The sequence below is a fragment of the Coloeus monedula genome (assembly GCF_965178545.1).
Source record: "Coloeus monedula genome assembly, chromosome: 4".
Taxonomy (NCBI): Eukaryota; Metazoa; Chordata; class Aves; order Passeriformes; family Corvidae; genus Coloeus; species Coloeus monedula.
The window spans coordinates 72414394-72438998 of record NC_138784.1 but is presented as its reverse complement, the minus strand read 5'-3'; the positions used below and the strand labels follow the sequence as shown (position 1 = coordinate 72438998).

The 24605-nt window shown below is 43.6% G+C and overlaps 1 protein-coding gene across 1 annotated transcript; it reads left to right on the top strand.

Annotated features, from left to right (window-relative positions):
• ITIH2 (inter-alpha-trypsin inhibitor heavy chain 2) lies at positions 1-23490 on the top strand (the record flags this gene model as incomplete). The annotated part of the gene is made up of 21 exons (XM_082279758.1): positions 1-84; positions 1620-1694; positions 6844-6879; positions 7605-7777; positions 8448-8552; positions 8878-9040; positions 9544-9651; positions 10377-10505; positions 11171-11287; positions 12349-12517; positions 14149-14274; positions 15271-15452; positions 16254-16439; positions 17412-17551; positions 17781-17953; positions 18776-18910; positions 20090-20203; positions 21249-21447; positions 21877-22049; positions 22945-23056; positions 23343-23490. The coding sequence occupies 21 exons, from the start codon at positions 1-3 to the stop codon at positions 23488-23490; spliced, it is 2847 nt and encodes a 948-aa protein (XP_082135884.1).
• Between the last annotated feature and the right edge of the window lie 1115 nt (positions 23491-24605).

The following is a 24605-nucleotide window of genomic DNA, read 5'->3' as shown; positions in this document are numbered from 1 at the left end:
ATGAAGTATCTGAGCAGCTTCCTGGTTTTGTTCCTCATTTGTGGAGTCGGAGGCTTTGATCTTGTTATCGACGACATCCCAGATGTGAGTATTTGGAGGCAGGGCCCAGGGCTCCCTTGCTTGCTGAAGTCCACACAGAAGCTGCAGTGGGAGCAGAACTGGGTCACTGCTTCAGAGGTCTCTTCTACTTTTAACTGTAAATATTCTGATAATTGGTCTTCATCTGTCATTTGCAGTGTTGTTTTTTTAATATAACTGGAGTTGGGATAGTATGAGAGTAATGCCAATTTTCTTTTCAAGCTGGTTTCATGTTTTGGCTTTAGTGTTGCCTTTTCTGGTGTGGTTTTAACCTTTAAACATTCAAGTGGGCTTCTACACTCAGATCTTCAGCATATTTTATACCCTGTTTCCATGGAATAAGCAGAAACAGGGCACCTAGACATCTTTGTGGATGGAGTCTCCTGTGTGGAACACTATGAACTTCAGAAGATCTTTGCATGGAATTGGGTTATTGTTAACAGGAATTCAAATATGGAGTGATATCCTATTGACTTTACATTCCTCAGCAGAGGGATGAGATAATTTATAAGAGACTCTAATTTCTTGGCATAATACAATGATGAAAAGAAGTATAGTTATAGCTTTGACTCTGAAACTGAATCTAAATTTAAACCCCCAGGGTCAGGTGAACTTAGATTTGGTGTCTACACCCATTTCCACGTTGTAGTTTTGAAATATTTCTGTGAAGTCAGCAGGGATGATATGAGGCTTTCTTTTCCTTTGCAGAACTAATAAAAATCTTCAGTGAGCTGGGATATCCTATTTTTCTTTATTTTTACAGCCATTTTCTTGACTCAATGAGATTTTAAAACCAGGTTTGTAATTCCCAGGAAAAATATTCCAGACCTGTGGTTCTTTCTAATTGTAGATGCCTTATCAATTTAGCATCAATGTGCTTAAACAATTTAAATTCATTTTATGCAAGCCTTTGTATGTATGCTATCACATAAGTTGCAAAGGAACTCATGCACTTAAATTTCTTTATTTCCATAAATAAAACTCGTGACAAAATTTAATTAAGAGTATTGCTGTGGTGTGACCCACACTTCTAAATGAATCAGTGCAGCTTTGCCCTTGGAAAAGACCTGATGTTCTTTTGCTGCCAGTGGGAAAAATGTAGTTGTCAAGTAGATTGGTATAAAACCAGAGAAAATTTCTACTGGTTTGAGCAGAAATTCTCTGAACTTACTGGTTTGAGTGAGATCAGTGTCTGAAATGCTGTAGTTTCCATGGCTAGACCCGTCCTGATGATAAACATCTGCCTCTTGCTCTTTGTGGTCATTTCATGTTAAATATTACTCCTTGTTTCAGAGGGAAAGGCTGTAAAATGATGGTAAAGGTCATGATTTTATAGGAGTTTATAGAACTGGTTGGCCACTGAGGGAAACTGAATGTGTGGGGATTTTGGGCTGAGATGGTTTGTGCTTTTGCTCCCCATTTGCATCCAGGGGAGGTAAATTCCTTTTAGAACTCTCCTGTAAAGTGCTAATCAATAATAAATCAAATTATAAATCAAACAGTAAGGCAGCAGCAACTCTTTCTTCTTCTCTCCCCTCTAGGAAGTGGAAAACCTGATTGATCTAGAAATTGATGGATTTCCCTCAAGCTCCAAGGCGAGAAATGGCAGGTACCAGGTACAGTACCCAGAAATGCTTCAAAGAGGAGGGAAGCCAGAATGCCTGGGAGCTCTCTCCAGGTGTCTTGTTCCATGTCCAGGGTTGTGAGTGTGCAGTCAGGTGGGCCCAGCTGGTCTTTATAGGCATTGAGACTTCCATATCTCTGGCTGGGACCTCTTAAGCTCTGCACTCCCTTAAGCACAACAAGGCTTTGTTCTGCATCTGTGCTCCTGGGGTGATGAACAATGGAGATGCTTGTCTAACTTCATGTGTGGGGAAAGTTCCTATTGATACTGGTCAGGCTTTTCCATGAGAAAATGGAAAAGGACTTCAGACACTGACAAGTGTAGGCTGAAAACTTTCAGTCCATTCATTCATGTTTAACTCTGGTCAAAGAGTGACACTCAGTGATGAGCTGGTGGCATCTGAGACCTGGGAAGAAAATTTGTTTCCAGCACACTGATGGGTTGCAGGTTATTTTAGTCTGTTGGGTTGGGAAACAGAAACATTTAGAGCAGCATTGCAAGAGTTTTTCTGTGTTTTACACAGTAGCAGTTAATGATAATACTCATGAAATCAGTTGTTTGAATGTGTTAATTTTTCATTACACTGCATGAAAGAAATTATGATCAGAGTGGACCTCGTCCTCCACCAAGCTCTGGTGCTGCTTTTCTTGAGCTTGTTCAATGTAGTGAAAATGAAAGATCCTCTTGAGTAATGTTGGATTTCTCAGCATCTTTCAAATTGCACACAGGCAAACCTGATTTCTTTTTATCCTAAGGCTTTGGATGGAACTTATTGATACCTAAAACCTGCATAACAGAGGAAGAAAATGGCAGATTTTAGTATGAGTATGAATCAAGCCTGCTCACATTTGCCAGTCCAGTATTCAAATAATTTAATCATGATCTAAGCATGATTATGAAATCCCCCCATTGTTGCACTTCTTCGGGGCATCACTTCTTTCCAATGTCTCTGTATCAGTGCCACATATGTTATGTTGCCTTTGTTCCCAAAATTTCTGGATACATACAGCCACAGATATATGCATGCAGTAATTTGCAATTCTACCACTGGTTTCATTATACCAGTTACTGCTTTTATTCCCATACATTATTTCCCATCCTTTACCTATCAAATGAATCTTTGCAAACCAGTAGAGCTAACATCTCAGCTGCTCTTACATTAGCTGAGTCACAGTAAAATATAACCAGTGAGATTAAACTGAACTGTGCAAATCATCTTGAGACAGCAGCTCCTGGCCAGCAGCAGGCACAGAGTTATTTACTGTTCATTGCTAAAGGAAGACTGTTTCCCAAATTATTTTTTCAGCACTATGCTTTTCTGCAAAGAGCTCACCAGTTCATTGGCAACAAGGCAACAGAGCTCCTTGCAGGCCCTATTGATTGCCTCTAAATACAGAGGATGGTTTTCTAGGTACAGATAAGGTGTTCTGCTATTTTGCTCCTGAGTAATTCCCAAAATGCTGTGCCTCAGGTATGTGAATGGTCCTCGTGACCGCAGCAGCAGAGTGTTCCATGGGCTGGAATGCAGGGGACCTTGTGAACCTCTGTATGGTGGTGCACAGTTGTTATCTCTGTTTTGGAGATAGATAATGTGTCTAGACTTGTGATGCACCCTGTGAGGTGGGATGTTCTGCAATACAATCCCCAGATCTGGGTCCTGATCTCTGACTGTCCAGAGGCAGGTGAGATCACACCTTTTTCCTTACTGTTCTGCCTGCCTGGTTTGCCCTCCAAGAGAAGCAGCACAGGAAGGACATATGGAAAGAGATAGGGTGGAATGATAGAATCATGGAATGATTTTGGTTGGAAGGGACCTTAAAGACCATCTTGTTCCACCTTCCACACCTTCCACTGTCCCAGGTTGCTCCAAGCCCCACCTGACCTGGCCTTGAACACTTCCAGAAATGGGGCAGCCACAACTTCTCTGCACATCCTGTGCCAGGGCCTCACCACCCTCACAGTGAAGAATTTCTTCCTAAATGGTTGGACACTCCCGCAGCTCCCAGCATATAAATGTAACCAAACAGACAAAGATTCATCTGCTGCACTATGAAGACAAACTCTACCAATTCTTAGGTCTGAAATTTCTCTTCTTGCATCTCACAGGGAGACTCCCCTGAAAGGAGTGTGAAGAGGCTGCAATGGATTTGGAGTGTGTTTAAAACTGCTTAGGAAATTACAGGAAAACAAGTGAATTATGAAGGAACAGCACCTCAGAGAACTGGAAGGGCATTCCAGGTAGATCACAGAATCACAGAAACATGGAATGGTTTAGGTTGGAAGGGCCCTGAAAGATCACCTAATTCCAACCCCCTGCTATGGTCAGGGACACCTTCCAGGAGACCAGGTTGCTCCAAGCCCTGTCCAATCTGGCCTTGGACACTTGCAGGTCACATCTTCTATCTAGTTTCTCATGTTGGGTATCTGCTTTTCAACATTTTTTGTGCCCCAGTAGAAAAGAAATTTATGTCAAATGCAGAACATCTGTGATTCTGCTCTCCTTATTTTACTAAATAGCCACAATGTCCATGCACAGTGATTTGAACAAAGATCACTGAGAAGGGTTAAATATCCATAGCCTGCCCAGGTGTCAGGAGAAGATGCATCTCAGTATGTGAAGACAGAGCCCAGCATCTGTCCTTCAAACAGTTCCTGAGGCACATGTTGTCTTCATTCTAATTAGCAATTTGCCACACATGAGATACAGCTCAAGATCCTGTTTTGTGCAGTGATCAACAGGTCTGGATGTGGTTTAAAAGCAAGGAGCAGCCATGAATCCTCATGCTGGAAACACCAGGCGCCTCATGTGCCACAGGAGTCCCTGTTGTCAATAATCACATCAGCACTCAGACCTGAATGGAGGATCTTCAAGGCCAGGTTGGATGGGGCTTGGAGCAACCTGATCCAGTGGAAAGTGTCCCTGCCCACGGCAAGGGAAGTGGAATTAGAGGATATTTAGGGTCCCTTCCAACCCAAACCATCCTGTGATTCTGTGTTTCTATGATTCTGGGGTTCAGGTACCTGAAGATAAAGGTACAGCTCTGTTCTCCTGACCTGTTGGAGTGGCTGCCCTCATCAATCCCTGAGTTCCCAGGGGTATGGCTGGCCCACCCCATGTCTGATTTCTAACAAATCCATGGAAGTCTCTATGTGTGCCAGTGATAAGCTCTGTCTCCATCAGTGCCTCCCCCTTCTCCCAAGAACAATCAGGCAGAAAACCTGGGCATCCTGAAAGCTTTAACCACCATTCCTAAAGTGGGTCAGGACCCCTAAGCTGAGAACCAGAAAAGTACCCCCATAAAAAAATAACCTCTCTGTGCTAAGGTCTTGGTCTTCATCTTTCTAAAATTAAATTTCTTTCAGCTAATGTTGGTCTAATTTTAATTTGTATTCAAGCTGGTGGTGTTTCCCGTGCCAAGGGTATGTGTGGGGCCAACAATCATTCTTCATGGTCTGTTTCTTTATCAGGTGTGAAGGTACAGTGCACTGTACAGTAAAGTTTGTGGGATGTCAGGATGGACTGAGACAAGATCAGTCCATCAAGCTTTGCAGAGGGTCTCTAGAGAGCCATAAACTTCAAGATCTTGAAATCCCAGGCAGAATGGTTCAGGTAGAGCCTTTAGAGCTAGAAAACAGAAACCTGCATTTGTTCTCAGGCAGGCAAAAATCTTGCAGTGTCTCCATCTGCCTTTGAAGGGTGCTTAAAACCATGTCTTTAAAATGAACTTGTTGTGACATCATCATCATCTCTTACACAGCACAAGATTTCCCTAGAACAGTATATTAATTAGTTTCAAATGAAGTTAACAACTGCAGAGCAATCTTTGTGTGCATCATGGGATTAAAGATGTTTTCATGGTCATCTTCCGTGGTTTTGGGTCCTCTTGACCCTGGAGAGCTAAACCGGCCTAGTTGTGATGATAATATGAACGTAGATCTCTCCATTAAACAATTGCATCTAGGTGAGCCAAATTCCCTTTCAGGGGATTAATATAAATATTCCGTACGTGAAGGGGATTTTTTAGGGAATTAAACTGAATTATTCAAATGGCCACAAGATGTCAGCACCTCGCCATAGAAATTTCTAAATGGAACAATTCATAAGGCGGGGGGGAAACCACAATCATTAATGATCAATTTCATCTAAGTAATGCACACATAACTAACTTCCATAGGCACAAGAATGTAAATGTAATATCGATTACACAATGGATTTTTAAATTCATAGATATTGCACATAATACATAAATAAATATTCTCTAATATAAATGACAACAAAGTGAGCTAAAGAAGTCTGGGGTTTGAGGTTTTTCCACTTTTCATAGAAAAAAAAAGAGCTTTCCTGTTAAAAACATGGATGTCTGAGGATGACTTTCTGCGAGCATGATTTGCATTCAGGAAGAATGTTTTTCTAGAAGAGAATGTTTTCTTCTAAAAAAAATAAAAGAGGAAGAAAGCTGTCCTGTTTATGATAGGCTCTGAGGCACAGCTGGAAGATCACATGCTTCAACATCCCATGTAGAAATACATAAAATAAGACAAAATGAATATTCACACTTAGTCTGGGAACTCAAACCAATTCTCATTCATGTCCAGAGAAGGGCAGACCCAGCAAGGGTCTGGAACACAACACAAGTCTGATGAGGAACAGCTGAGGGAGCTGGGGGGGCCCAGCCTGGGGAAAAGGAGGCTCAGGGGGCATCTTCTGGGTCCCCACAACTCCCTGACAGGAGGGGGCAATCAGGTGGGGGTCAGGCTCTCCTTCCAGAGAACAAGAGACAGGATGAGCGAAAACAGCCTCAAGTTGTGCCAGGGAAGGTTTAGGTTGGATATTAGGGAACAATTCTTCACTGAAAGGGTTGTCAAGAATTGAGACAGGCTTCCCATGGAAGTATTGGAATCACTATTGATGGAAGTGTTCAGAAAACATGTAGATGTTTTGTGGTAGTGCTGGCAGTGTTGGGTTGATGGCTGGACTTGATCTTAGAGGTCTTTTCCAGCCTTAATGGGTCTGTGATTCTCTATGATTCTGTGATTCGTGATCTTAGAAGATAGTTTTAAGACACTAATCCCTGTCTTGAAACAGCTAGTCAGTGTTCTTCACCTTGCTGAAACATCCCCTCCATATTCTTCTTTTCCAGAGGAGCACATCTGACTGGGGCTACGTTGGAGATCTGGTGAGTATTTTTCTTCCTCTGTGGTAAATAATACTGAACAAAGTGATTTTCTAGTTAACCATTTTTTGGAAATCAATCCCTCTGTTTGTTCAGTTCCTTGTTTTTACTGCTGGTTGGGTATTAACCTATTTTCTTTAAACAGAAAGCTGTTTGCACAATACTGTTGATACATCTGCTCTTGGAGGGAGAAGGGTATGGTAAATATGAAGAAATAAGCATCAAAAGTGATTAGACAAAGACAATGTCTTAATAAAACACTTTAACACTGTTTTCTCTCGGCTGTGGTTTAACCATTTATAACACTAGGTCAGTAACCAATGCTTCAAGTCTCCTCTATTTAGGACTGTTATTGAAAATGTGAGCTCTCTCCTCCTCATTATATGATGTTCAGGATTACTGTGTAGCTTTCCATGCTGGATTGCACTCATAGAGTCATTCCAAGGACTCATTGTGTGGTGAAAAGCAAGGAAAACATTCCAGTTTAATGAATACCCTCTTTCAGCTGAAAAGTTATAATGAACTTTATTCACGTGAATATCCTGCCACCATTGCCAGGTAGAATATGGAGATGTCCTGAACTTGAGCTCGTGTCCCCTCTAGCTGCCATACTGTAAGGAGCAGCAATTAAAAAGTAGCACTGAGACTATAAAAATGATTGATATTGTCCTCTAGGGCATCTTTTCCAGCAGTGCCCTGAATTTATAGAGCAATTTTGTCAATTGCAGGTGGAGGATGATGACAAGATAGGTCTTTACAGCTACAAGGTTCAATCCACCATCACATCTCGTTTGGCCAACACAATGATCCAAGCCAAGATGGTAAACAATGCAAAGAGGCCTCAGCCCATCGTATTTGATGTGCAAGTCCCCAAAGGAGCTTTCATTGACAACTTTACCATGTAAGTAGTGGTCAGGTATCAGCCTCATCCTCTGGAAGCATTCAATGGGCTGGAAAGGAAGTATTTGTAAAAGCAAAAGGCTCTTACTACTTTCCAGGTTCAGTGTAATTTTTGCAGGCTTTCTCAAAGAAAAAAGGCTCATGTCATCAGTCAGTCTGTCTGTCCAGGTCTTCCTCTCCACTAATTATTGAGCTGTTGGTCAATATCAACAAAACTGGACAAAAGTCTCAAATAGACTAAGCCCCCACCTTGCCAGATCAAGGGAGAGAGACCCGAATTAGAGCCCTCACTGAACAGAAACTGGCCTGGCTCAGTATCCATTCAGAGAGGCAGCAGCCAACCTGCTGGTCAGGAGATGTCCTGATCCATATTCCAAACCAGCCATGACTTCGGTAAGTGCCTTCCCTGCCCAAAGCATGGGGAAAGTGTGAAGGAGGTGGAGGAGAGCAGGTCCTTCTCAGAGCACAGTGGTTCTGGCTACTTGAAAAAAAAAGCAGGTAGGGAAAAAGATAGAGCTCTAGTGAAAATCAGACTTCATTACTTTGGGGTTAAACAAGAGCCTTGTTATTTCATTTCCCACCAGCTTAGATTGCGCTGATGTAAACTGACGAAACAGTCCTCGATTGTAAAGTTGTTTCTTTTGCAAACTGACTGTGCTTCTGTCTCCTAGGGATATCAATGGGATCACATTTACCAGCCATATTCGGGAAAAATCTGAAGCCAGAAAAATGTACGCTCAAGCAAAAGCCAAAGGCAAAGCTGCTGGAATAGTCAGGTATAAACACTTTGGCATTTGGGTTTTATACTGAACTTACTCACAGGAGAACTGAGATGACCCATCTCAGGAAGAGACAGATGAGGGGAAATCCTGAGATGGAAAATGCCTACTTGCAGCAGCTCTGATATTTAATTATCATGGACTTAGACTGTGTTTCTGCTTTCAGCTTGCTAAAACACCCTGTGCTAACAGACAATTGCAGCTCCCTGATAGAGGCCACATTTAGAATCACACAGAAAAATCCTCAGTCTAGACCAAAGTGCAAAGAAGTTTTTTCCTCTCCTTGTATTTTCTCAAAATAACCCCACAGCTGACTTTTCAGGAGCAATGCCTTGGATATGGAAAACTTCCAAACAGAAGTGAACGTGCCCCCAGGAATGAGGATACAGTTCCAGCTTCACTACCACGAAATGATCCGAAGGAAGCTGAGCTCCTACGAGCACGTCATCTCTGTGAAGCCAGGACGCCTGGCCAAGCACATGGAGGTAAAGCAGAGCCAGGGTGTGTAGGTGAATCCTTGCTGAGAAAGCACCCACAGTTCTTGGGGAGGTGTCTCTGCCCATGGCAGGGGACTTGGAACTGGATAAACTTTAGGATCGCTTACAACCCAAACCATTCTGGGATTCTAAGACAAATCATGGTTGTGGAGGGACAGCCAGAGACCATCAGATCTCACAGGACGCTACCTCATGAAGTTGGGAGTTTTTGTGAAAAGCACTGTTCCAAATAAATAGAGAGTGTTGTTTGTTTTCCTTCAGTCAAGTCAAGTTTACACAAGAGTATAGAAATGTCAAAGCTTGTTTGCCCAAGTGGTTCTGACGTGAGTCAGACATGATTCAGGAGATTCTCAGCTGTGTTTATGAACGGAGACAGGGCACATTTGCTCCTCACCATTCCACGTTGCTCCAAGCCCTGTCCAACCTGGCCTTGAACACCTCCAGGAATGGGGCAGCTCTCCACACTAAATGTCCTCCCTTCCTGCCTTTAGGTGGATGTCCGCATCATTGAGCCGCAGGGACTTCGCTATGTGCATGTTCCTAATTCACTCGGAGATCATTTCGATGGAATCACCACCATCTCCAAGGGAGAGAAAAAGGTAACGGCTCACAGATGGGAAAAAGCACAAATCTTCAGTTTTCACACTCACTCTATGCAGTCCTGGCACTTTTTGTACATGGAAGCATGCAAAAATGTAGCAAAAGTCTGTCTCTATTTCCTAAATAATATGCCAGGCAGTATTGTTTCTTGATGTTCAAATTCACCCCCATTCCTAATATAGCAAATTATTTCAGAGGTAGTATGTGTCTATATTATGCCTTATCTTCTCAGGAAATTTCAAGTTATCCAGTTAGTACAGAAAAAAAATGCCATAAAGTCTGCATGATCAATCACATGACTAATGAAAATGTTTCCTACTACTCAATCTACAGACAAATTCCAGTCTTCTGTTTGGGAGAAAAAAAGTCAATTAGAAACATATTAGAAATGCTGATAAAATTATGGATAGTTTCAACTAGGAAAATGTTAAATAAGCCAATGTATTGCCTAATAGAAAAGGTTTGCACAGCTCCAGTTGAAAGATTTGGTGCTGTAGATGGGTCGTGTGATTTGTGTCACAGTTGCTACTACAGAATCAACATATCCAGGCAAACCTTAGTGCTGCTCTTCTTCTCAAGTGACAAAGTCCATTTTCCACAAATAACGAAAGCAGAAAACTGTTCAGTGAAATCAGGTATTTCATGGAGAGGTGGACTCTCTTTGTGTCAATCATCCCCCTTTCACACAACCCCTGGTTGACTGATGATCTCTCCTCATTTCAAGGCTCATGTTTCTTTCAAGCCAACAATGGCTCAACAGCGAAAATGCCCCAAGTGCTCATCCACAGCCGTGGATGGAAATTTTGTGGTGCAGTACGATGTGAACAGAGAAACCACGGGGGGAGAACTGGAAGTAAGTGTGTCTGCTCAGCTGGGACCAGAGATCTGGGAATACAGGAATTGCTGCCCTTCAGCAGACTGTGCTAAACTTCATCCTTCAGGGGAATGAGCGTGAGGATGAGCTCTGTATCCAATCGAAAGAACAGAGGGATTTTAAGTGGGCAGAATGGATTTATTTAATTTATGACTAAGACATGGGCTTACATATAGTAGGAGAAGATTCCTGTCATGTCCAAAAGCCAATGTCTTTATACCTGGCAGCACTCTGGTGATTTAATGTAGAATCAGAGGATGGAGCCATTGGATGTTGTACCAATACATCACAAGGAGACAACCAGAACATTACTATTTTTATGTTAACATGAAGCTGAGTTATGAGGTTGAATTATTACAGGCAGAAGAGTCCTTTTTAAAAGCATTTTTCTTTCCTCCCTATGCTAGTGCATGGAAGTTGTGTGAGAACCAGGCTCTGCTTTTATTGAGTAAAAATGGTGTAAGGCTACACAGATGTGCTGAGCTGAAAGCTGGAATTGGCCAATAAAGAACAGAAAAAGACAATAAGGAAAAAATAATTGGCTCATTAAGAAAATAAGAATTTTCTGCTCTGTTGTTGTTTTGAGTTTTCTGAAATCTTTTCTATCACTCACTTCACTGCAATTCTTTTATTTTATTTTGCAGATTTTTAATGGGTATTTTATTCATTTCTTTGCTCCGGAAAATCTTGATCCACTGCCCAAAAACATCTTATTTGTTATAGATGTCAGTGGTTCAATGTGGGGACTGAAAATGAAACAAGTAAGTGTTTTACCTCTGTTGCAAAATGAACCTCCTGCCAACTTTCCTCATGTGCTTTTCCATGCAATTTTGTAGCACACTGGCATGTAAAATTACCAGCTCAGTTCTTTACACTTTACTCCACTGAATTTGGAGAATATTTGGAATCAAAGACTTAATGATTTTACCCTTTGTTTATAACACTTCTTCCATATTGTAAGGAAGAGGTGGTACCAGATTTTAACTCTAAATTTAAATTTTATTTGACAGATCACAATATATTTTTCAAAGGCTCTGGCCCCCTTTTTCTCTAACGTTCTATACTGAATCCTGGGAAAGTCTCAGTGGCAATACTCCATCCCTGCTTTCAAAACATGGATGAATTGTAGACCGCCCTCTGAAGACCACTACAGATTGTTTAGACAACATAAGCCATAGAGGGGTAAAAAAATGCTAAAATTAAGATATTTTAGTCTGCAAGAGAAAATGCTTCGAGAAAGATAATCAGCCTCCAAATATGCAAACAACTGTTCTGAAAGGGAAACTCATCAACTGACATTCCTGCCCAGCCAGACTAGAATAAGATGGAATCAGATGGATTTTCAGCAGGAGAGATTTATGTTGTATATTAGGAAAAACTCTGTAGTTCTGGGTGAGGAGTTTGGGAGATTGCATATCATGTGTCACTGAAAGGTTTTAAAAACTGACTAGACAAACATTAGCTGGGGATCGTCCAGGTATATCTGAATTTCCTTCAGAGCACAATAGTAAGGCTTGGCAGATTGCTTCCTTGGGGAAATCAGTGTTGCAAAACTGGGATACAGGATAATTGTCACTTGTTTAAGTCACACATCTTCTGATTTTACTCTTCCTAACTGCAGTTTTTTGTGTTTCTTTGGTGAAATGTTCGACATTATGCAAGAAGTGCAAAAAAGGAGAGATTTGGACAGCAGATGCTAATTTGGATTTCAGTGCTCATGTGCTTATTCCACAGAGGTGACTCTTTGCCTGTGGTCACCAGCTAAGAAGAGGCTTTCATAAGCAGGAAGCATAAACCTGTCTTCTCTTAAATTTCTCCTCAGACCATCGAGGCCATGAAGGCAATACTGAGTGAGCTGCGTGCTGCTGACCAGTTCTCCCTGATCGACTTTAACCACAATGTCCGGTGCTGGAGAGATAATCTGGTCTCAGCCACCCCATCGCAGGTGGAAGATGCTAAGAAGTACATCCAGAAAATCCATCCCAATGGGGGTATGAGGTTTTGATTGCAAGGTGCTAACAGAAGTTCCATGTCGCAGGAATGGGTACCTCAGACAGCCTTCAGACTGTCAGAGTATTCCTGCGAAGGGAGTCTGATTCTCAAGATAGAAAAAGCATGCCAAAAGAAGAGCAAAAATTGCAGTTTATTGTGTTAGGGGACGTTTCCTTCTATGGCAGATAGAACATAGACCACAGAACAGCTGCCTTTAATCTATCTTACCTCCTGCCTCAGAGATCCCAGATATCCTTGAGAGATCAAGTCCATCTCATAGGCCTGCATGAGCAGGCAGATGAAATATTCCCCAAGCAGGGAATCACAATCACTTGCCCCTGGTTCACAGCCAGCTGAATACGAGCCTGCAGTGTGCCCAGGTGGCCAGGAAAGTCAATGGTGTCCTGGCTTGTATCAGCACTTGTGTGGCCAGCAGGACCAGGACAGTGACCCTCCCTCTGTGCTGGGCACTGATGAGGCAGCACCTCGAGTGAGTCCTGTGTTCAGTTTTGGGCCCCTTTCGACAAGAAAGGCATTGAGGTGCTTGAGTGAATCCAGAGAAGGGCAACAGAGCCTGGAAAGGGTCTGGAGCACAAGTCCTGTGAAGAACAGCTGAAGGACATGGTTTGGTGGTGGGCTGGGTTAATGGTTGGACTCGATGATCTTAGAGGGCATTTCCAACCTTAACGGTTTGTTGATTCTATGAGCTACTAAATGCCATGTGGGCAAACTGTTTATCTTTTTTGTGCCTTCATTCTCTGCCTGATAAACAAGGACAGATGCCCTTTTTAGCTGTACAGGTCTTTGGAAGAGGCTTATGATGATTTTAATCTGGCACTCTCTCTGAAGTGCAGTTCTGGTTTGGTTATTCAGTTATTTGTACATCAGTAGTGTGGAGAGGCTCTCCCTAACATCAGAGCCTTCTAGTGTTGTGGCACCTTCATTTCCAGAAGTTTTCACTAGAATGAACATGAAATTATAGATTTGTCCAAAATCATCAGTGGGCTGGGAATAGGAAACCATGCTGGATATACGAGTGCCTGACTTTGTTACCCCAAAAGAATTGACAGATAAGCTTAGAGACCAGCTATCATCCAGCAAAGCCAGTTTCAGTGCAGCATTTTACTATCTTGTCTCTGGAGCTGCTGATTTTTTCTTTCTTGACAAAGAAAATACCTATTTTCTGACTGCTCAGCCTTCAGATTTCTGTTCCTCTCATACTGATTTCTTACTCTGCCCCTTCTATGCCACAAATCAAACCTTAGATAAGCTCAGCAAACATACACCTCTTCTTGTTCAAGGAGTGGACTGATAGCCAGAAAAGGAAGTTTTTCCATGCTCTCATTCAATCACCTGCCTGCAAACCCAGTAATTCTCCCCACAGCAAACAGCTCCCAGCACCACAAATGGTCACACTGGAATTAGTGAGGGGCAATGGAGGGGCCTCATGAGGATGACAGCCTGGGGTGAAAAAGGGAACCAGAGTGCAGAAGGGTGTACCTAAACATCAAAGAGGAGGGGTTTTGCTGCCTTGATCTCAGCTCTCGTCAGTGTTAACTCTACTAGAATCTTAGAACCAATCTGGATTCAACAAGAATCAAACTTGTTTTCTTCATTGTGTCTTTGACAGGCACAAATATCAATGAAGCTCTTCTCCGAGCCACTTTCATCCTGAATGAAGCCAAAAGTTTAGGCATGCTGGACCCTAACTCAGTCTCCATGATTGTATTGGTGTCTGATGGAGACCCGACAGTAGGTAAGGATCCTGCTTTGGGTGAGAAGAAAGGCTGGTGGGGTAAGCCTGAGAAAGGCAACAAGTAGATAATTTGGCAGGAAGTTAAAAAAAATTCCATTCACCTTTCTTCTGATTCTTTGTGCTGCCCTTTTGGCAAGTGCTAGAAGTGCCATGGGGCTTTGCGCAGAAGCTTTCAAAAGATGAGCAGCTTGTTATGCAGGTTATGAATTTCTTGCAATTTACAGAGGTGCACAAGTTGTGTAGGACAGGTAATCAAAACAGCCTTAGAGAAATTGGGCTTTTGTGCAAGCTGGTCTGGTGGAAATTGCCCCTTCCCAGGTCAGGGGGATTGGAACTGGATGATCTTTAAAGTTCCTTTCAACACAAACCATTCTATAAGTCTATGATTCTACACTTCTACAAAAATTTCTTCTTCCCATGACCTTAGCCTGCACAGATCTATGCAGTCACAGACATAACATCAAAATCAGGAAAAAAGAGTGGAAAGCAAATTAATTTGGATTGGATTTGGTAGAGGTCAAAACAATTGCTGACTTGAAGATGTCTGCTTCAAAAAGTCTGCCATTAAAAATAAGCCTGAAAAAAACCCCAGTCTGAATGATGACAGAGAACATCTTAAGTATGACAAAGTATAAATAAAGTCTTCATGGAGGTATCTTAATCTGCAGAGGTCTTGAATCACTAATTCTGGGAGAACTCTAGATGCGCTAGAATTACAAATCCCCAAGAAAGTTAAGAGCCCTGGATATACAAAGAAAATGCATCAGACACCAAAAAAAGCATCCAAAAGAATTGTCTTCAGTGAAAACAAGTTAATCTCTATCCAGAAGAAGCTCAAATGTTGCTGTAGGCAATGGAAATTTGTCATTGAGCTTGCTGTCTAGATTTCCCTAATATCCAGAGAGAACCAGAGACACAGGGAGAGCAGGAATGTGCTCACCTCCATGGAGACTTTTCTGTTGCTCAGGTGAGTGTCACCCTTTCTGTGTCTCCAAGGTGAGCTGAAGCTGACAACAATCCAGAAGAACGTGAAGCAGAGCATAAAGGATGAATTCTCTCTCTTCTGCCTCGGGATTGGGTTTGATGTAGATTACGATTTCCTGCAGAGAATCGCAACTGACAACCGTGGCATGGCGCAGAGGATTTTTGGAAATCAGGAGACTTCTCTCCAAATGAAGGTGAGTTTCTGCCTCATTCCCTCTGAAACTCTCCTGTTCTGTTCACAGCTGTAACTCCACTAGCAAGAGGGTCTCAAAAACCACCATTTCCTCTGAGAATCCTGCAAGATATCAATCACATTTCAGCTTATGTGGTCCTAGTTACAGTTTTAATAATATCTATAACACATACTTTAGTTCCCTGAGTAGGAATAATATTCTATAAAACAGCCTTAAGTATACAAGAAGATTTTCTGAATTAAAATTAAAGCCTGGATGTTACTTTAGGCCATTTCCTCACTAACAAAAAGCCTAGATATAAATGCTAAATGATAATCCAGACTTAGCCAATGTGAGAAAAATTTCAACTCTAGCTCTGGCTCCAAATCTGTGAACAGGAATTGCTGCTGATCAAACTCTGACATCCTTATACTGTTACTATTCCCTGATTTCACCATCTGTACAGGAATTAGGTGGGAAGTATCTGGGTGTCTTACACAGCAGCCCAGAGCTGACCAACTTGATAATGGATTGAGGCCACACTGTGCTCAAGACTTCTAGGTCTAGGAAGAGCACAGCCCATGGATTTCTGACCATCCTTTAACTTTCACAAGACTTGGACCAGATATGCTTGCTGTACCCCCTTACAAGTGTGCTAAGGTCCAAGTATGAAGAAGTCTGCATTCTATGAGATGAGGAAATTCCCCCTTGCTCATGAGGGCTCCAGGTTTTGTCACCCTCTGTCCTTTCAGTAAGAGTGGCACGTGCGAGGGGGTCACTTCATGTACAACAAACTCACTTCTCTGTCTCCTTCCCTCTTAGAATTTCTACAACCAGGTCTCCACCCCGCTCCTGAAGAAGATTCAGTTCAACTACCCCCAGGAGTCAGTGTCAGATGTCACCCAGAGCAGCTTCCACAACTACTTTGGTGGCTCGGAGATAGTAGTGGCTGGGAAGGTTGACACGGAAAACCTGCAGCACTTAGAAAGCATCGTCACAGCGACTGCAGTAAGTGAAGGTGTCCCTGGGATACCTGCTCCAGGGATTTGGGCTGGTCCATTCCCTCCTGTGTACAGTCTCCGTGCTGAAGGTTAATGCCAGCAGAGTGTGTTGTCTGCTTGGGTTATGGGTGGGAACATGGGAAAACTCGTGGGGAGATTTTTCCAATAGGGTTTCACAATAGCTTCAAGCACAACCAGGAATAGTCACTCCCTGCACCCTGCAGATGCCTGCCAGATGAACTTCCTTCTAATCAATATACTAAAAAGATTCAATGGAGACAAAACCATGGATTTTCCTTCCTGCTTTGTGGAGATGCAGGAGTGATCCCCTAAGGTAACTCCTTTGATGTCTGAACTTCCTACTGTCAGGGAGTTCAAGCTGGTGATCTATGGCATGTCAAGTCTTAGCACTGCCCTTGTTTGTGCGATGAGACTTTTCAGGGCTGCTCTTCCAGGTGGAGTGGGATGGGAATATTACATCCAGATCTTTCTTTCTGAGGAGGAATGGAATTATCTGCACTCTTAGAGGGCTTAGGAGTTATCATTTGCTAGTTGCTGGAAAAAAATCAAACATTTTCAGTATTATTTCCTGCCAAAACACAGTGCAGTCCAAGGGTCTGTGGTAGAAAGTAGAATTTGGTTTTTGTTCTTCAGTGGATTTGGATGTGAAAAAGCCTGAGGGGAGCATTACAGAGCTCTGTCAAGAGCATCTTCTTTTGGCATGTGGCAGCACCTCTTGGGCTACTGTTAACAGCTCCTTGAGCTGCTTTAAGCCACTGTCACAGAAGCGTCTTTAACAGAAGACACTCCTGCTACATCTTCCCTCTCCATGGCAGTCAGGCCAATGCTGCTGGGACTTTCTGATCTAGAAGTGCCTAACAGCAGAGCCAGAGTGGGTCCATAATCCAAAACAAGAGGCGAATTCAGAGCACCCTGTTCTCCTGGCTCCCCTCCCTTATCTTTCTCTCTGACTCCACAGGCAAATGCAGAGCTCGTCATGGAAACCCTGAGAGATGTTGAAGAGCTGGATGGATTCATGAAGAAGGACAAATACGCAGATCCTGACTTCACCAGGAAGCTGTGGGCCTATCTGACTGTCAACCAGATGATGGCAGAGAGGTGGGGAGAAATGTGCTCAAACAGTCCTGGCTGTGGGGCTGAGGGAATGAAATGATGGAGATTTGCCCTATGGAGCCTGAGTGAGAGCCATGGAGCAGTTCAGGATTAATCCCTTCAGCCTTTCCTTCTTGCAACACCACTTGGCTCTGTGACCCCTCCATGGTGGAATTGCCATGGCAACTGCCCTGTACAGCTGCTAACCAGAAGTTCTGCTTCTGTTTCTACACAGAAACGCAGCCCCCACTGCAGCTTTGAAGAGGAACATCACCAAATCCATCCTGCAGATGTCTCTGGACCATCACATCGTCACCCCCTTCACAGCCATGCTGATAGAGAACGCCGAAAAGGATGAGATAATGCTGGCAGACCAGCCCAAAGACCCCAGGAAGGGCTGCTGCCCAGGTCAGTGTCTCATTCTGACCATACTGTGTCTCTCATCTTGTGTGAAAGCAGTCTCTGGTCTGAATTAGGGACACAAGAAAGAGGATGCTGACAGAGATTTGACCTGTGCAATCTTCTGTCCGGCTGCTGTCCCCCAACTCCTGTTTCCTCTTACTCCTCTTCAGAGCAGGGTCAGCAGATGTGAATGTCAGCCCAGCATATTAAAACAAACCAAGTTTCATGGATTGTTTACGATCATGTTGCTTTATGAACTGAGTGGGAGAGAGAGGACAAGTTCTTTTCTCCTGTCTCCATCATGGCAAAGGCACAGAGAGCTCTAGTACAAAGGAACATGATCACAGTTGTTGTATTAAATACTTGCACTTCTTTGCAGCCTTTATTCACGTGGGTCATCCCAGAGCATGCAGGAAGAGTCCTGCCTTTTCTCATGTACCTCAAACTCAGGACCAAAGTCAGCAAAGCTTTTACCATAAGCTGAATTTTTAAAATTCAGGTTTTTACTTGGCAAAACATTTCAGCCCTTACATTGGAGGCTTTGCTAAAGTGGGGACTACCCTCATGCATGAGAGATAAAAAGCCAGGCTCCGTATTTTCACCAATAAGTTATGGTGAGCTATCTACCCTGCCAAGTCATATTTTACTGGTGAAGACACTGGAGCAAATCCAACCTTATGTCATTACACAAACCTGTTGTAAATGGTGTTGCACCTGCTTTACATTAGTACAACAACATCAGGCTTTGATCTACTGCAGCAGTCTAAAAATTACACTATTAGATATGTCAGCACTAACAGAACCCTAACTGTGAGTGTCATCTAACAGGTACTCTGGGATTAACTCCAAATGCACCCAATAACAACAGAGGGATCCCAGGCTGGGCCAATGTCACAGCTGTGCCAGACAGCTTCATGCCTGAGCATAGGAGCCCACCTGTGTCCTCCCTGAGCATCAACAGAGGTAAAACCTACAGCATTTCTCTGCAAAGGAGCACCAGACACATCAAGACTCCTTGCCCAATGACTCACTACCATCCCTAGAAGTGTTCCAGGCCTGGCTGGATGGGCATTTGAGCAACCTGGTCTAGTGGAAGGTGTCCCTGCCCCTGGCAGGGGGGTTGGATCAATATGGTCTTTAAGGTCCCTTCCAGCCTAAGCTTTTTCTTTATGAATTATGGAGCATTTTTGGCCTTGAATAGATGAACCTGTAAAAATATGCTGTAAGCTACAAGGACAAAACTATTTGGATCCTAATAGAATAAGTATCTAAGTGACCCCATGAGCTGCTGTGTGCTTTCCTGAGGCTGGGGCTCTTTGCTGAGCTTAACTTCAGCTTCTCTGCAGTAGCAGAGTTACCTCCGCTGTAAATGACAGATGAAAGCTCTTGTAGAGTTACTGCTGTAGTAAATGGCAGATAAATGTTCTGCGGTAGATAAAAATCTCTGAGTGCACTTGTGACTGATGGATCCTGTTAATTCTTGGGCCTCTGCCACAGTTAGTGCCTATTTGAGCAAGCCAGCTGTGAGAATCACTGCCCATAAACACGGTGTTACTACAATAACTCTGTGTGCAATTAGTGTATTTATGTAGTGATGACACAAAGAGCGCTCAAACTCCTTCTCAGCACAGGGAAATGTCAGCCACCACCAACCCAGCAGGAGCTGGGCAGAGTTTTGCACTGCAAGACAAGACTGGAAGCAGCTGCCTTCAGTGATGGGTGCAGGTGTTTTGTCTCATTTGAGGCAAATTTTAAAGAACACACGACTTTCAGAGGGGCCCAATCCTGCCAGGGTGTTAAATATACTGTGAGAACAAGTCCTGGATTGTATTCCTCAGTAAGATTAGTGGGCAGGATGTGTCTTTACCTGGCATCAGTTTGGTCCACTGCATTTGGCAGCTCCCCTCAAGCCAGGAATGTCACATCCTTTCCTTAAACCAGGGAACTGTATGAGGAGGTGGTGTCTGAGGGGCTTTTGTGAGGAGCATCTGAGAAGTTTCTTAGCTACCTTAGGGTGGAAAGAGCCCTCATTCTACTATGAGGAGTCCCAAAAAGTGATTCAAAATCTTTTTGAAAAGACTTTGTGACCCTCCCCTCTAGTGCTGACCTGCCTCTCACACTTGTTTTTTTTTTCTTTTTCAGTGGACAATGACCCACATTTCATCATACACCTGCCCAAGAGCCAAAGGAACATCTGCTTCAATATCAACTCAGAGCCTGGGAAGATCCTGAACTTGATTTCTGATCCTGGCACTGGTAAGGGAGTAAAACTCGGTTTATTTTACAGCACAAATTTCTTCTCTCAGGTCTGAAAGGTGTTCAGAGGAAGGAGGGGAATTGCTTACAGGGGGGACTGTGTGCTGGCAGGAGTGTGGCCAGCAGGCTGAGGGAAGCAGTTATTTCCCTCCACATCTGGAGTATCATGTCCAGTTTGGGCTGGACTGAATTCAGTGATAGCCATCAAGATGATTTTGGGGCTGGAACAGAGGACAGAGAGGGAGGGGCTGAAACATCTGGGTTTGGTCAAGCTTAAGAAAAGGAATGGTGGATCCATGGTGGATCCATGGTGGATCTTGTTGCTGTTCTCAATCACATAATCAGAAGGTGAAGGTGAAACCTCACACATCTCCAAGGTGCACAGCCAAGGGATAAGAGCCTACAGAAACAAGGTGCAACAGGTGAAACTCAGAGTAGGAGAGAGCTGCTGGGAAAAATCCTTTCACTGTGAGGATGGCCAAACACTGGGAAAGGAGACAAGATCATGGAATAACAGAGCAGTTGAGGTTGGCAAAGACCATAAAGATTATCAAGTCCAAATTTTAACCCAGCACTCCCAACCCCACCACAAAACCATGTCCCCAAGTGTCACATGCACAAGTTTTTTGAACATCTTCAGGGATGGTGGCTCCAGCATTTCCCTGGGCAGCCTCTTCCAATGACCACCCTTTCAGTGAAGAAATTTTCTCTAATATCCAGTCTAAACCTCCCATGGCACAACCTGAGGCCATTTCATCTTGTCCTATGCATCCCTTACACTACACCTGAAGGGGTTTTGCTCCTACTCCCAGCAAGAGCTTACAGCAATTCCCACCAGATTATTGTGCTAAGGCATTGAACAGCAGCATCAGGAGGCAATTTAATAAATTATTCTCTTCTCTTGGCTGGAAAAATGAGAAAAACAGGGGGTCAGAAGGGTTCCTGTTTCTGTTGATGATGTTGTGCTCCCTGTTGAGATCAGAACTCCAAGCCTCCAGGCAGAGCTCCAAGACTGAGGCAATGTTTCCTTCACTGCTCTTCACAGGAGTTGTGGTCAATGGGCAGCTCGTCGGGGCCAAGAAAGCAAAGAATAAGAAACTTAACACATACTTTGGCAAAATTGGGTTTTATTTCAAAAAGAAAGGCCTGAAAGTAGAGATAACCACGGAAACGATAACACTGAAAGATGGTTCGTATGCCATCACACTGACCTGGGCTGACACAGGGCACATCATTCGGAAACAGTGAGTTGATAATTTTTTTGCCTGTTCCCACCTAATGCTGTTTGAGATACTCTGAGGATTCCTGCCATGCCGTGATTCACATCATCCAGGAGAGCTTCCCCTGCAGATTAACAGCTATCAGCCATGCTGGACACTACAGCACTGTTTAGGCAGCAGGACCACATCCAGAGTCTCCATTCACTGTAGAAAGATCTTAAATTTTTAGTGGAAATTTGGTTGCCTCAACATGGGGAGGAAACATCTGTTTGTTAGGCACTGTCCTGCCGGACCTCTGGGTACCTCTCCCAAGGCTCAGGGGTTTTAATGGATCCTCTGACATATCTGCCATCCCCATGGGATTGTTTCTGGGTGCCCGAGAGCATCTCAAGGGGCTGAGAGCTTTTGTGAGGGCAGGTGAACTGACCCTGCCCCTTGGTCCCTCTCTGCCAGGCTCCTCATATCTGTGAAGAAAGAAAGCAATGTTACCATCACTGTGGGGGAGGAGATGTCCTTCATGGTTTTGCTGCACCGCGTGTGGAAGAAACACCCGTTTAATGTTGATTTCCTGGGAATCTACATTCCTCCTGAAAACCAGTTCTCTCCTGCAGCCCATGGGCTGATAGGTAAGGGCTGGGGGCTGCATAGTCAGAATGGTGGGGCACTAGGAAGGGGTTTTGCTAGATCTTTGCATGAATTTTATAGAATCATAAACTTGTAAAATATCCTGAGTTGGAAGGGACCCACAACAAGTCCAGCTCCTGCACAGGACACTCCCAATAATCTCCCCATGCTCCTGGGAGCATTTTCCAAATGCTCCTTAACTCTGGTTTGGTGCTGTGACCATTTCCCTGGGGAGCCTGTTGCTGTGTCCAACCACCCCCTGGGTGAAGAACCTTTTCCTAATATCCAGCCTAAACATCTCCTGGAATATCTTCATGCTGTTAATTTGTTGGTGACTATGTCCTGATGGAAAAGGTGTGGAAATAAGTGAAAAAGAGAATAGGGAAACTCCTGTAATGTCCTGGAAGCCCCAAGGACACTGTGGAACATCAGGGACCAGGAGATTATTCCTTATTCCAGATGGGGAGGGTGTTTTCAAAACAGACCTGACTAGACTTGGTGGCACAGAAACAGGGCTTTCACTGCCTGGCTAAACTGGTGCAGGTTGAAAATAAAAAGACCAAAACAAACCCCTCAAACCTTTCTGAGAAGATTTCTGCACAAACATCTGTAATTCAGCTCTTTTCTAAATGACAGCCCTTTCTGGCAGTGGTATAATACAATAGCAAGGCCTCAGTTCATAGGGAAAATCAACCTCCTGAGTCCTGGACATGCAGGGCTCCTTTTGAGGAGCAGAGGTTGTTTTCCCAATTAGTGACAGACAGAGTGCCCCATGATCCATGCAGGATTGGTTTGCCTGCTGGAGCTACTCTGATTTTCCAAAAGTGCCTGGCAGCAGCTGACATGGAACTTCAAAGGTCAGGACACACAAACAGCTTTAAACCTCTCCCTGATCAGGTCAGTTTGCATCTGAACCAGAAGTGTCAATCCACCACCAAACACCTGGGCAAGCTCCAGAGAAACCACAAGCCATCATGGAAGTGAAGGGCAACAAGTTCACTGTTACCAGGTAGGAATCATGGCTTCATTACTCCCTTTCTAAATCAGCTCTGTTCTTAGAGCTGCTCAGCATCTGATTTTGTCAGGTTCAAAACGTGACTGGAACCTCCACAGAAAGGCCCCTGAGGTCACAGAACTGTAAAATTAATTGTGTTTTGTGGTTATTTCTGCTTCCTGCTGGCGGAAGACACATCTCCCTGCTTTGGCAGAGCAGCACCAATATTGAGCAGGATGCCCAGTATCTCCTTGTCTTCTTGCCATGTTGTGACCCTGCTTTGGGTGTCCTCTCCCTGCAGGGGTGTGCAGAAGGACTACAGGACAGACCGTGTGCTGGGCACTGATGTGCTGTGCTGGTTTGTGCACAACAGCGGCAAAGGCTTCATAGACGGCCACTACAGAGACTACCTGGTCCCCCACCTCTACAGCTTCATGAAGAAACCCTGAATGTTCCAGTTTAGTACAAAAAATTCCTATCTGCTCCTTCGTGCCCAAACGAGTCCTCTGAGCAGCAGTCAGCCCGTCACACCAGGGTGACTGGAGGCAACCCCAACCACTGTTTGCCTTGTTTTATCAGTGTTTCAAAGACGTAAACTCCCTTTTCTGCTAAGAAATGAAATCTGTAATAAAGTGACATGCTGGGTTGGAGGAGGTGTCTTCCTCTTGCTGTGTCTGATTTAATGGGCTGTAAACTCCATTAAAAACTTCTACTGTTTTCTAATACCCATTTCATAGTAGAGGTGTAACAGCTCCTGCTGTGCTTAACACACATGACCAGATTTAATATGTATTTCATACTAACACCTTTGTGTTTTCAGACTGCTGGGAAAATGTAAGTTCATACGATGTTGGACTGGGCAAAAAAAAGGATGTTCATTAAACAAAGGGGATTTAACAGAAAAGGAACATGGGTCTGGAATGGGTATCATGAGCAGTCTCCAGTATTTAAAGATGGATTAACCAGTGGTGAGGAGGGTTTTTGAAATAAAATTGATGCTGCCATATTGCCAGGAAATTAATTAGATGAGTCTCAGCCAGCCCAATTTTGGTGAAAATTTCATCATCAGAATGGACTTCATGCAGATACAAACCCAGGAAAGCAGGAAACATACAGACTATATAGAAATAACCATCAGTACTAAACGTTTCCTTTCCAGGGGGCTTACCTCCCAAAAGATCACTTACTTTTCAGGAGCATTCAGCAATGAATGAGATCAGTGGTGAAACAAATATACCTGTGTGGGTACCAAAAGCTGGATTTAAAACTCTACTTTTTGAACACCTTATTAAAACCATTGGCCATATCCTTTTCAGCAGTCCTAGGAAAGGAACTCAAGCAGTCTCCTTGCCCTTCTCAACTTTGGTTTCCTTCACTCATGCACTAAAAGCTGATACAGGATCTTTCCTGCAGCTGTGTCAGGAGTGACAGGATCAATGTGGTTTTGAAATGTCTCTTCAGAGTTACTCTCCAAAGTGTCAGCAACTTCCTACAAATCATTTATTACTTCTTTGAACTCACCCATCAGTTCTGGCCTCCACAACATCCTGCAGCAGCCACTTCC